This window comes from Limulus polyphemus, unplaced genomic scaffold, assembly GCF_000517525.1.
Source record: "Limulus polyphemus unplaced genomic scaffold, Limulus_polyphemus-2.1.2 Scaffold6, whole genome shotgun sequence".
Lineage (NCBI taxonomy): Eukaryota > Metazoa > Arthropoda > Merostomata > Xiphosura > Limulidae > Limulus > Limulus polyphemus.
Genome location: NW_013665616.1, coordinates 1,544,760 through 1,559,215, shown reverse-complemented (window position 1 = coordinate 1,559,215; position 14,456 = coordinate 1,544,760). Strand labels below are relative to the sequence as shown.

Here is a 14,456-nt window from a genome sequence, read left to right as displayed (position 1 = left end):
GAACATTTATCTTGCACTGGTCTGTAATGATGTGTGGGTCAGCATTGAAAGGTATTGTTACACCTCTGGTCGTTAGTTAATTTTCCATAAAAATTCTTTCCGAAGAAACTTTAGCGATACAAGTCCTTTCTTAAATAAAACTGGTTTATTCTTTCTGAATACAACTTTGCAATACACTTAATTTCCACAGTCACGCTATAATTCACAACGAACGACTCACGTGCTCGACTCAATCGTCAGTCTCTCTCTGTCTGCAATTCAATTACATTACATTGTTGCCGTCACTTCTTAGCGGCTTATATACAAGAATACCGCATATCTAGTAACCTCTCGAGACTTCAGGAAGGGACGTGAACGTTCGAGAATATGACGTGTTACTAGAGTCACGTGACCCCCGCTGTCGTAACAATACAAAGAAAATTTAGTTGAGGTAAAAGTTATCTCGCTACTTTGTACAACTGCTAGGCCGTTGCATTTTACGTAGAGAGTATTGTAGGCCTAAACAATTTAAAAGTGGTTTAAACTTGTAGGAAAGTGAAATAGACTAATTTCGTTTCATTAAGTGGACTGGACGGTGAATTATTTTCACCTGACAATTTAAAAGAACCCCCCCCCCCCCCCACACACACCAAAAAAAACCTCGGTGAATGACCGGGGATGAAAAGAATTGTCTCAAGCGCCCCATTCTTTTAATAAAAAAAACTACTTTTTCCCACCATCCTTAGCATTTTGTCATAATTGAATGTGGTGGTGTAAGTAGAAAGATTCCGAGAGAGAACTAAAAATAAAACCATATTATTGGTATCCCCGAATTATTCGCATACATTTTGTAGGTCTCTGTGTTTACAAATATTACACCTAAGTTAAAAATTAAATGCTGGATTTAAAAGCTTTGGTTATTTGAAATCAATTACTCATTCTTTGTTGTACCCTTTGTAACACAAGAAGCTAAAAGTAGATATGATACAATGTAGCTGTATGTACATAGTGGGGTATATGTTTCACAATTTCTTAAATGGTCTAGTTGTGTACTTTCTTACAATAGTATTTTATGTTAATAAAAACAATCGGATAGTTTTATTTTTCTTGAATTTGTCCCCCACAGGTCGGCGACAAGAGCTTATAACGCTAAAATCCGGGTTTCGATTTCCTATGGTGGATACTCTGCAGATAACCTATTATATGACTTTTTACTTAACAAAATGGCCTGCATTCATTAGATCAAAACTGGTAGTTTTGAGTACAGTATCACAACCATACCAAGTTAAGTTAAAACTAAGTACATAATTACAAAAAAAAGTGACCCCCAGTAGTTAAGCGGTAAGTTTGAAGACTTGTATCGCTAAAAATCTGGCTTGGATACCCGTTGTTATTCATAGCACAGATTGCCTAATGCGCAACTTTGTGCTTAACAGTTAAGAAAAAAGTTAAACAATGAGATACGTAAAACCACTACTTAAAGTTTCGCAGCATTTTCGAAATGAGAAAAACACCTCTATAAAAGTAAACTTGCATTCTGAAAAAATGGATAAACATAATTTATATTTTGGTTAAACAGATAAAAATGATATCTTAGGGTAAGATACAATACCCTTATTTATTTGATAAATTACTCTTATAAACAAAAAACGAAATAAAAGAAAAGTATAAAGTGCTTTGCAATTATGAAGACGTTTAAAATATACTATTTTGTCACTTTAATTACCACAGTATTACAGTTTGAAACCTGATTTAGTTTGTTAATGATGTTGTACTTTTACATACTGTAAAAAAATCGCAGTATTACAAAAAAAAAGGTTAAAAATAACAAGCTCAACTATGAATTCGTTTCGAAGTTCACCCATTAACCTTTGCAAGCTCTTTCAAAATATACTTTTTTTCACATTTAAATTAACTCACCTTTGTCATAGAAAAGTATTTTAGTCTGTGATTCTATATAAATAGTTTATTTCTGATATTCATTTAAAGACGGCCTGGGCTATTTCTTGTGACAAAAGGTTAGACTATAAAGACGCTGAAAAAAAAAAGAGATCTACAGCTTTAAAAGACTTTTCAGCATGTTTTTAAAGTCTATAACAAAATATGTCAAAACTTGGAAATGAAAAAAGAAATATAGAGCAACTCTTCCATCTTTGAAGTATAACAAGGATGATAAAAACAAAATCAAAGTATTTTGATAAAAGAAACTCTCATTTAGTTTGGCTGCTTCCTCATATAAGGTTGTGAATTATAGCGTGTGTTTAAGTTAAAGTGACAGTGGAAATTCTGTGTATTGCAAAGTTGTATTGAGAAAGAATAAACTAGTTTTATTTAAGAAAGGACTTGTATCGCTGAAGTTCCCCGGGAAGAAATTATACCGGAAATTAGCAGATACGGTGACGAGGAACCCACTTTGAGACTAATAATGACTGGAGACGGCTTGAATGGGTAATGAAGAAAAACTTTAATATAAGTTTAACATAACAGCAAATGCACAACGTTTCGACAAGGTTATGTCATCATCAGGTACCTGATTACCCATTCAAATAATGTTACGACAGCAGAAGTCACGTAACGCTGGTAACACGTCATGAGTTTCTAGAAGGATCATCACTTTTCCTGGCAACTCTAGTCTTTTCTAGGCGCCCTCTATTTTACTATATAATACTAAAATACAAATAAAGCGGAGATAAAATTGCAAATAGACAGATAATTGAGTCAAGCGAGCGGTAGCGACCGTAAGTAAAGTGCGTGAACCGTTGTGACGGAACTGGAGACGCCACAATTACTAAGTAAGCTGAGGTTTATTGCATCGCGTTTTAAACCATAGAAAAACAAAAGTTGTTCAAACCCTCATATAGTTAAAAAATAACAAATATGATAAATGCGCCTACAATGTCTTGAGCAAACTCAAAAGAAAAATGTTGTTACTAATCCAAAACCGCGAGAATGCCCTACCTCCCCATTATAGAATATGCTTCAAACTGATCCAGATCCGGACCAAATGTGGGGAAGACTGCCCCATACTGAATTCCCATCTTGTGTAAAATTTTTCGTGTATATTGGTCTTTCAATTTTCGAAATACGCGCGCGGAAACACAGACAGACAGACACATGGACCCGATTGCAATACTCTCCCCCTCCGGGGGTGAGGGTAACTAGAGGAGCACTCAGTAGAGCGCAAATCTCCATCACGCAGCGTTGATCATATTCGGCTATCGAAACTACGTCCGTGTGTTCGTCGTTATCAACAGACACGGACCCTTTTTGGGCAAGACAATGATGAATAATATTCTACATAAGTCCACCAAGTTTCATCAAAATCCGACAATTTTTGACTGAGTGTGAAAAATCAGTCCCCATGTGAAGAGATAGGTTTTTTTTTTTCCATTTTCGTGACACTGGCCCTCCAAAAACTAATATCCTTTCTAAATTGGGTCATAGTCCAAATGTATAGAAATTTTTGTCTCAATCCATTCAGCAGTTTTCGAGAAATCTTGTTGACAAACACACAGGGTTGAAAACATAACCAAGGTGATTTGTATATGTATATGTATATGTATATTTCTTTGCGGTAACTTGAATTATATATTTTGTATATCTTTTTCATGACATTGTTATTTGATTTCTCAGAATTATTTCACATTCTGCAATTTTTTTTGTATTAATCTCTCTTTTTATGTATGTATGCGTGAAACTAAGATTTGCTTCCCCATTCAGAGTAACATTTACAGCAATCTTTAATAATTTAAGTTACAATAACACTTTTTAGAATACGTAGAGGTTTCACTCCCTACCACATTAACCCTTCCAACATATTCTCAAGGACTACTGTTGTGGTTTTAAGGTCTTTCTATGCATTAGCAAGTGCTTTTTCTGTGTTGACCAGCTTGGCTCATATCACATTTGACACATTACCTTCCGATGCAGCCGAACTTCCTTCCTGTTGTAAAGAAGCCAAATTTTGGTCCAATTGGTAGTCACTTCCTGGAAGTACCTCTAGAGTACAGGGCTAGTTCGTAATCACCTTTGGTGGCTATAGTCGGGAGTTCCATCATTTGCATTCTTTGGAACTGCTCCTGTGGTTGTTTGGCCAATGGGGATCTGGCTGTTGCTAAAGTATGTGCATATTCTTGTTCTGGGAAGTGGTTAGTCCTGCCTATAATATGAAGGCACCCTCATTTACCTTAAGCTCCCAGCATTGTTGCAGTGGATGAAGAGAAGACCTACAAGTCAGCTGGCTCATTTGTATCATGGCCGATGCTGTGATGGTCATTGTAGAAATACTAGACTATATCATCTTTATGTTCATGGGAGCTGGCATCATTCAGGAACCCCCTCCTGCCTCCACCTTCCCTAAATTTGTTCAGCCATTAAGAGGATTCAGTCTCCAGAAAAGTTTCCAATTAGCTATCTGGTCCCACAAATACACTGACATATTCAACCAACAAGACACTGAGTTTCTTTCACTATGTTGGGACTAGATTGCTTGCATAATCCTCAACCAAAACGACCTCACGTCTGTTAGTAGCCACCTATTTCCTTTCAGCTGCAGTGTGACAGATGCAACCATAGCATTACCATTAGCATTGGTTACTTTCATTTTGCTTACTGCATCTATAACCATTCCATTCAAAACAACATTAGCACTTCGTCCTTCATTGGTGATAACTGTCCAAGCTAATTCTGCCTACTTTCTGGACAGGAAACAGTTTATTTCATGTGTGGGTTCTACAGTCACATTAAGTATTGATTCACTGTACTTCATCTACAGTAAATCATGAAACACTACTTATGTACCCAGAGGTACCATTATTTCCTCCACTATATACATATTCTTTTGTTCCAGAGTTCAATCTTGTCGATATCAAATGACTCTTCCACAAAATATCAGTTCACACATTGCTCAAGTGGAACTGACAGAATATTTATGTTAATATTCCAGAGCATTTGCTGCAGTGTCCACCACTTGCTGCTAGTTGTCCTGAACATGCTGAGCTTTTGGGTGACAGTGATAACTTTGCCCACTTGTTTGTTCAGCCATTGTAGGGCCTTACTATGCAATTGGCATAGGTTATAGTGGCCAGACTTTCATTTCCAGTCCTCTTCTTGACCTTGGCCTGATGTATCACCTGATTCTCCACAGGGTCAAATTGGTAGTGTAACTCAAATATGATAGTGTCCCAGTCCTCCTGTTTCTCCTTATCCAGATGTTCAATGTCATTCAGGGGTAGCCCATCCAGGCTCAAAATCAGGCATTGTACCACTTGCTCCTGAATCCAACCATTGCAGGCAATTGTCTGCCTGAAATACTTCAAGTAAAGTCTCCAATGTTGCAGATGTAGGACGATAAATGTACTCAGAGACCCCAACACTCAGATAAGTAATCTGTCTTTAGTCTAAGGTGAAAGAGCAACAAATTGCTCGTGGCATCTCATTATACAACCCTGCTCAACTCCTGGAAAAGCTGTGAATCATGGTCATCATTGCAAAAATACGCCCTGGCTTAAAAAGGCTCATTAACTCATAGTTTATGGTCTTTACTCTGGGTGCCACTGTCTCAATTGCCATGGAAACAGATTTGACTGCATAGATTGTCTACCAGTGACACCTCCAATCCTTCTCAGCTGGTGATAGATGATCTTGACCAGAGCTGGTACTGTGGTACTTTGGCAGGTAACAGCCTGGAAGTTCTTTACAGACCTCCCCAAGTGGTCTGGGACTTGCCAGGTACAGGTTGTTTTAGATTTCGGATTTGTTTAAAGTAGTTTAAAGGTGACCACAGTGAACTAGTAAAAGAATATATCAAATATTTCATTAAAAGCCTCTTACCAGTTCAACACACACAAACCAAACACACTTTTCCTTGTTTTATCTTCCATTTTGTTTGTCTCTTTTTTATTATAAATACAGATTGCTGTCATTGTGCACGTCATAAATTCAGGTACACCTATATCATTAGATCAAACTATGCCTCTGAGATTCAAACTCAGCTCAAAGAAAGCAAGGATGACCGAGGGTTGCTGAGGTGGAATCATAATGTTAAACTGAACACAACACTGTAACTATAATTAAAACAAAGCAAAAGTTAAACCAGTTCAAACAAATATTGAAAGTTATGAGTTAAGTAAAAAATACCTGAAGTCTACAAACGTTACTTAAAGTTACAAGGTCTGCAAAAGTTACTTTTAATGGGGCAAACCTGGCTTTAAATGCAAAGCATACTAGCGCTAACAAAGTCAGCTTTCCTCACAAATGCACCTCACACACATAATACTTGTCCATTGTGAATCTAGTGCCACGATGTGGCAGCCCTTAAATATTATTCGATTCGCCAACGGAGAAGAAAGGTATCTTTTTCTAGGCACCACGTGCCATCTTCCCTGCAAAAAACTCAGTTAAATGTTAATTAAAATAAACACAGCTCTTTTATGTATCAAAAGAATTGAAGTGTCTACTTGAGCGACTTTCTGTGTTAAAACTGGAAACCCTGAAAACACAATAATTTCAAAAACCTTATTAGCTAAAGAGGTAGCAAATACATATTACCTTACTGTCCCACATTTTCAACCTTAACGACACCATACGTGACATGTGGAGTAAACCGCCAACTTAAAAGAGTTTAGCGTTAATGTACAGCAGCCATCAGTAACTGTGAACTACAGGCTGTAGGAAGAGTAACTAGTAAACAGCATCCGCCACCTACATGGCTAATTTTAATTGAACAGTGGTATATTTACTGCCACATTTATGTACTCTCTCGAGCTAAAAGTACAGCGTATTTTTAGGCATATCCAGCCCGAACCTTGGACCTTTTAGATCCACAGATAGGTAAGCTAACTACTACTACTATGCCAAACTAGAAGGCAACACTTTAATGAATTAAATGACAAAAGGTTTTTTATGTATATGGATTAATTGTTTTTATGTGAAAGAGAATTTTGTATAAATGTCGACTTTTTGAAATTGTAAGAAAATACAGCTGTAGTTGAGTTGTTTATTATTACTGTACTTTAAGGTACTCAGAATAAGAATTTAAGAAAATTTTTATATTTGTTGCCATTTCTTTTTTTTTGCAGAAGAGGGCGTATTTATTTTTGGCGGTAGTCAGTATGTATTATTTTACGTTTTTCTTATGTAAGCATAATAAAAGTATTAATTTCAAACGTGTAAAACTTTGTAATTAAAACAGAATGACTAATTACCGGTTTATTGGAATGACGGGAAGTTTTTGGTAAATAATAGTATTTTGAGAATAATTATAGTATTTAACAGACAGCATAATGTTACAAAGTTCATTTTTGAATCTTTCTGAGTGTGACTGACTTTTTAAGTTTTTGTATAATTATAAAGAATCAGTGTAAACCTAGATTCATAACTAAATTTTACTGTTGAAACAAGTAAAAATTTTTGTTGGGTATAATTTTATTAATCAGTATAATGTTGTGAAGGCTCATTCTTGGGAATTAAAACTAAAAGTACTATTATTATTAAAGGCCATTGCTTGATGTGTTATTGTTAGTACTACTAGTAGTAGTATTCTAATTTGTATTAAAATTGGTAGATAATTACGAGTATCATTTTGCATGAATATCTTATTCAGTTATTGTTTTAAGTGTTGGTACCCATTTTTTTTTCTTTTATAGCTCGATATTCTAAGAAATTGATCTGAAACCATCTGAAGTTCTGCAGTTTTCTTAACTAAGACAATTTGACTTGAACTTTGAAGTTGATAGCACTTTGCAATGCTCAATTTAATCCTGTGAAAGTGAATTCATACGATGAAATTACACAGTTTACAGTCAAATGAAAAACTAGGATTAGGAGTGAAGAAAATTTCTTCTGTTAAAACAAGGTTAAAAGCAACAAAATGTGAAACAGACAGTAGAAAAACCAAATCAGTTAGTACAAATATTTCTGAATATTGTGTTTTGACAGATGATTATGAAAATAAAACTCACTGTGTTAAAAATAAGGAAGTTCTACTAGTAGACTCGACTGTTCAAAATTCTTGCCAAGCTCATGAAAAAGAATCTAGTATTAGCAAGCCCAGTAGTAGCTTAACTGAAAGCACTACTTGTGTGGAAGTGAGAGGTAGTAAAATAAAAGAAGATACAAAACTTGCACCAATTTTTCTTAAAAAACAAGATAATAAAATAGCAGGAAATCAAGTACATGTAAATCAACTTCATCATGGACAGATTTATACTGCTTCTAGTGAGAGTTCTCCAAGAACTACACTTTATGATACCAAATGTACAAAAAACGTACCTGTTAAACTTGCTCCAATTTTCTTGAAAAAAGTTGTAACTGACAGGGTGTTAGATGAATGTTCAGTTGTAAAGCCTCAAGGTGAAACCAGTAATGCCTCCAAAAAAGGATGTTTAAGTTTGCCAACGAGATGCAAGAGTCTCGAGAACAACAGGGTCTATGAACAAGAAGATGAGCAATTTGTGATACTTCCTACAAAGCCTAAGAGTAAATTAAAAATTGCTACTAAAAGTAGTGAATTGAAAAACAACTTTTCAAAATGTAGTTACAAAAGAAAACCAACTGTTCAAGAAGATGAAATCACTGTGTTTAATAAAACTTTAGATAAAAATGCAGACAGTGAAAAAGAAACAAAACGTAGAAAGAAAAAGCAACAATTAGTTTTGGCAGAAGAAAAAGAACTAAGAAACATTGGCCCTTCATGTGATGATGATGATGGAGAAGGTGAAAAAGAGAGTGATGGTTTAGCATGTAAAGGATCTCTTAGGTCTAGGACCAAAATGAAGGGTAATAAATTGAACCTACATTTTTCTATAAATTGTAGTGAATTATCAGAAACACCAAAAGAGATTCATAATACTTGCGATGTAATAAAAATGCCTTTAAAAAAAACTAGTGCTAATGACAACCTGATACAAAGAGAAAAGAAAAGGGAATATCAAAAAAGAAAAAATGGAGGAAATAAGCTGAGTAGTGGTGCTAAAGAAAAATTTGGGTCTTGGAATGTAGAGGATATTGAAAGTCAAGTGCTAGAAGATAAACCTTTGATTCTTTTGGATGATGATAAAGTTACCACAAATGATAATGAGAATAATAATTCCATTAATGAAGAGATATTTACTGAAAAATATAAGCCAACTTCCTTTGGAACATTTGTTGGCAATAAGAATGAAGTGGAAAAAATGAAGGTTTGGTTGGCTGCTTGGAAAACAAAATGTTTCAATGATGCAAAAAACAAAAGTAGGAATTCTAATATTAGTTCTAAAAGTGATTCTGATGAGTATTCAGATGATGATGATAACCTGCCTAATTGCACGCTAATTACTGGAGCATCAGGTATAGGAAAAACAAGTTTTGTTTATGCAGTGGCAAGAGAGTTGGGATTTAGAGTTTTTGAATTAAATGCTTCTTCTAGGAGAACAGGAAAAGAAATTATGACCCAACTTCAAGAGGCAACTCAGTCTCATCATATTGAAGGTTCATCGTGCAAGAATAGAAAATATTTAAATTTTTTTGAAGTTGGTAAAACAAATTCACCAAAGTTTTTGTCAAAACAAAAAAATGAAATAGTTGCTAAAGAATCAACTCCAGCTTTATCCAAAAAAAAATCAATCGAATCATTTTTCAGAACTGGCGCTTCAGCAGCAAAGCATCCTGAATTGAATTCAAGAACTACTGAAGGATGTACAAATAATGAAACATCAGGAAAAGTACTTAGTGGTAAATTAGGAAGTAATACTACCAGAAAGATAAACTTAGGCTCACAGAAAAAGAAAAACACATTGGAAGGATTTGGGTTTAATGAAAAAATTAAATACCCAAACAGTTATACATGCAGAGATTCAGGAGTGAAAGATCTATTGACAGAATCAATTTTGAATGATGCAGAAAAAGGATTAAGTATATCAAGTATGTCATTGATACTGTTTGATGATGTGGATGTTGTGTTTGAAAATGATGATGGATTTTGGAGTGCAGTAAATGCATTTATTGCTACAGCTAAAAAGCCAGTAATTCTTACAGCTACTAGGAATGTTGAAAGCATTAAAACAAACATCAATCATATGCATGAGATTATTTCATTAAGACCACCTCATTTATATGAAGTTACAGATCATCTGTTTAAAGTTTGTGTGCAAGAAGGCATGGATGTTAAACCATCATATATAAGGGCTTTGGCTAAGTATATGAGTCGTGATATTCGTAGATGTTTGTTGCAACTACAATTTTTGGCCCCTAACAAATCAGAAATGTCTAATTTTTGTAAAAATCTTTTATCAATGAACAGTAAGGTATCTGTAAAGGAATTAAATTCAAACCATAACAAGTTATCAAAAGAAAATACTGTTGAAATGGACACTATTGCAAAATGTCCAACAAATTTAAATCACCATGCTGAATTATTAGACCCTAAGGTTAATGATATTCTAGAGTGTGCAAGCAACAGAGTATTAGTTTTACAATCAGAAAAAGAAGAAACTACTGTAGAAAATATAACAGAGGAAAAATGGGACATGTGTAATGTGTGTTTAGAAAAAACAACAGGATTTGAAGAGAAACTTGTGATTGGTAACAAAAGATCTGTTTTCATGCTAAGTGCACCTAATAACCTGGACTTCAGGATATATGAAACCTTAATTTCCATCTTAAATCAAGGTACTTTATGGCAAGCTGGAAAATTAATATATGAAAATCACGTTTCTGGAAATAGAGTTATTTCTGACAACTTGTATGAACTTTTATCATTACCTAAGTTATTTCAACCATCTCTGGAAAAAGTGAGTGAGCTTCAGAACTGTGTTGAAGAAAAGACTCAGAATATTAACCCATTTGACATTAGCTGGTTAAATGAAGAGGGACTGGGTCAAGAAAGGGAGTTTTTTGGAAATGATTTGAACAGCACAGTTGATGATTCTAAAATTAATTGTGACATGGTAGTTTCTGAAGATACAGTTGTGAAGAATAGTACCCTTTTAATTACTCACAAGGTAAATGAACAAATTTCAAACCTTCTAAAAGATCTGAGTACACGTGACATAATGTTGAGACAGGGAAGATTGAGAGGATTAGAATGTGCTGGCCCAGAAGAAAGACTTCAGTCATGGATATGGGGCTTGCCTTTATTAAGTGATACAAGTTACACCACATGTGAAGAGATAAATGTGGATATTTTTTCATCATTTGAGGTATTGAGTTTTAGGAAAACATCACAACGGCTTAGGGAAATTTTACAGAATGCTTCTGCAGATGTGGATTTGTCATACATAACTTTGCACTTTAAAAAAAATACACAATGTCAGACTCTTGAAAATCACCAGTTATACCATGAAAGTAAATTCTGTTTTGATGCAATAAGAAATGCTTTACCTATAAATCAGAGACTTAATCATCGTGCAGTTCATCTAGAGTATCTGCCTTTCCTGAGATCCATCTCTGTCTCAGAGACTTACAGACAAGCAAAATGCCGTAAGCGATCAGGACGTTTTCTTCACTACTTTGATTCTATTTCTTTGTGTTTTGACTCCGGAATCATTCATAAACTTCAGCAGCCAATTTACTACTAATAACATAAAAACCTATTATGAAACTTGCATAAACTTTGGAATCATTAAAGTTGATTAGGAAAAAGGGTACTGAAATATATTATTCAAATTAAGCAAAAAAGAAAACAGAACAGAATTAATAAATTACTGAAGTTATAAATCAGCTTAGGAGCATAAAAAGTAAAAAAAATATATATAATTGAACAGAAAAAACTAAAAATAGTGCCACTTAACTGATTGCATGTACCAAAATACTCTTGAGGTTTTGTGTATAAGGAAGTTGACATCAAATAAAGTAACAAACTTGTTTTCAAGCTGCCACTTGCTCTACCCTTTTGCAACTTGGTTTATTGCTTTAGTAGTGAGCCATTATGTTTTTGGTATTATATTTATTTCAGCTATAGCTTGTAATAAAATCATAAGTAATCTCTGTTGTAAGATATTCTTTTAGAAAGAATTTGCTTTGTCCTGATCCTGTGAGCTTATTGTTTTTTCGATTGTGAGACATCATATTTTTGTCAAAACTCCTTTACTGTGTTTCTCTTTTTACCTGTTATACAGACTTTCCTAAATTCAATGACCACAAAATTTTTATATGATGAAATCATGACTGTTGCTTTTAAGTATAATTTTTTAAACATTTAAATTCAAGATACATTGATGTGTTGTTTTATCATGGTTATTCTGTGATAATGTATTTGGTTTAAAATATTGACAATAGAGAAGTACTTGTAGGTTTCCATAATCCAGCCAAATGTTCAAAATATGTATGTATATTAAATTGTATTTTTTAAGGAATTAAGAAATAGAAACAAAATCTAAATTATGAAGCTATAAATATCTTGAGATCGCCAGGAAAAGTTATGTAACATTTAATCTGTTACATACAAATATAAATTTGATAAGTAAATAAATGTAACTGTTTATAGATTTTATGGTGAAATTAATTTTTTGGGGGTTTAAAGTTTTTGAACATTTGTATGTATCCAAGCACATTTTGTGAAGCAGACTTGATTAATTAAAAGATGAGAGTAATTTATGTGAAAACTCATAACATTTACATCTAAATTGTAATGTGTATGTGACTGAAGTAAGAAGTACTTTGACATGAAATGATTAAATTCATTTTACATGTGGAAGTTTGTTTATGGATAAACTCATGATTTTACATAATAGAATTTTAAGGAAAAATGGCAGTTTTTTTATTATTACTATGAGATAGAAATTTAATACTTATTCTGTTTAAATCATAACTAAAATAAATAGTTAGTGTTAAGTTTTAATCATAAATAAATGTTTATGTACACATTATAGCAGACATCATCATTGTTGATGTATGTTTATTTGTGAAAATTTCAATAAGATTTTTCAGTTCAATGATATAAAAGCTGGGTAAATATATTGAATACTTTTTGGATTACAATTGGTTTTACATAATATTACTATAAGTGTATTACTTTTCCTATTAAAGAATTCTGTATATGTCAAAAACCTTGACTTGGATTATTTTTTTATATGCATAGGTAAATCATTGACTCCAAATAAAACATGTTTTTCGTTGATGAGTTAATGATCTGTTTTCATTTATGTAAATTTTTTTAAGTGGTATGTTCATATTCTCAAGTCTATAAAATAAGGAAGGAGACAGAAAACGATGTAGATTTCAAAAGTACAATGTAAGATTTTTGTCTTATTGTTGAAGGTGGAAGAATATTTTAGTGTTTTGTAAGGTGCTTATTTATTTCATAAAAGTGTAACCAGGTTTTTATTTTGCCTAAATATTATCTTGTTATTCAGGCTATACTTAATTTAATTTTTTTTTTATAAGGTTAAAATTTCATCATTATAATTCTATAGCAGGATGTATTAGAAAAAAAAATGGTATGGTATGGCGATGATCCTATTAACGTTTTTGATCTTATGGAAAAGCCAACTTAAAATTTAAAAAACAACAACAACAACTAGGATTGTGAAATAATGTTAAAAAAGTGTTATTTCATTTTTTTCATTTCACAGTTTCTAATGTTTTAACTTGCATAAGGGTAAAATTTAGTCTTGATCAGATCTTATTAATTTCAGAAATTACATTGATAAATAGGAAATGTAGTCCCTACTTAAAATCAGGGTGACACATCTTGATAAAATACATAGATTAAAAATTCATATTAATTTTACTGTATTTTGAGGATGAACAAGTTATTTATAATTTCCTCAAGCTTTAGAAATTTAATTTTGCTAGTTTAAAAGTATTATTACAACTAGTTTCTGATAAAGCTTTCATGCCTTAAAATTGAGCAAAGTTCTAAGTATTAATTATAAGCTGATTTAAAACTTGTGCAGTTGAGCCTAAAAAATTATTTAACTCCTCCTAATCTTTAAAACTTGTGCAATTAAGCCTAAAAAATTATTTAACTCCTCCTCCTAATTTTTAAAACTTGTGCAGTTGAGCCTAAAAAATTATTTAATGCTGATTAAAAACAAATGTTTGAGAAAAAAACTTTTAGCTGATAATATAAAATTTAAATTATTAGACTTAACTCAAAAAAAGAAAGAAGCTACACTTACATTTGCTAAATTAAATCAAATTACACCATATTTTGCAGAAGCAAATATCTATACCTTTCTAATTGGTTTATATATTAGAATTTTTTGTCTAACCTAAAACTTAAAAAAAACAACTTTCCAGCTAATTTGTTTCAAATATTAAAACCTTTTAAACATTTGTGAATTATCAATTTATAATGAGAAATTTGAGTTTTAACATAATGAAAAAGGACTGTAACGTATGAGTATTTATTGCAACAATTTCCTTGCTATATGTTTAGTTCATTTTATAAAGTAATTCAGTTTTGTATAAATGTAATACTTAAAATACATTTGTTAATGACTTATCTAAAACTGTCTTCTTCCAACTTGAAATTTTAATAAAATAGTAAGTTATAA

General features: G+C 32.7%; 1 protein-coding gene across 1 annotated transcript; it reads left to right on the top strand.

Annotated features, from left to right (window-relative positions):
• Positions 1 to 7,094: 7,094 nt before the first annotated feature.
• LOC106475173 lies at positions 7,095 to 12,724 on the top strand. Its single transcript, XM_013935907.2, has 2 exons — positions 7,095 to 7,213; positions 7,626 to 12,724. The coding sequence occupies exon 2, from the start codon at positions 7,761 to 7,763 to the stop codon at positions 11,532 to 11,534; it is 3,774 nt and encodes a 1,257-aa protein (XP_013791361.1). The 5' UTR covers positions 7,095 to 7,213; positions 7,626 to 7,760; the 3' UTR covers positions 11,535 to 12,724.
• The last annotated feature ends 1,732 nt before the right edge of the window (positions 12,725 to 14,456 follow it).

Excerpts from the sequence above, each read along its gene's own strand:
- LOC106475173 (XM_013935907.2), top strand. The coding sequence starts at position 7,761 with ATGAAATTACACAGTTTACAGTCAAATGAAAAACTAGGATTAGGAGTG.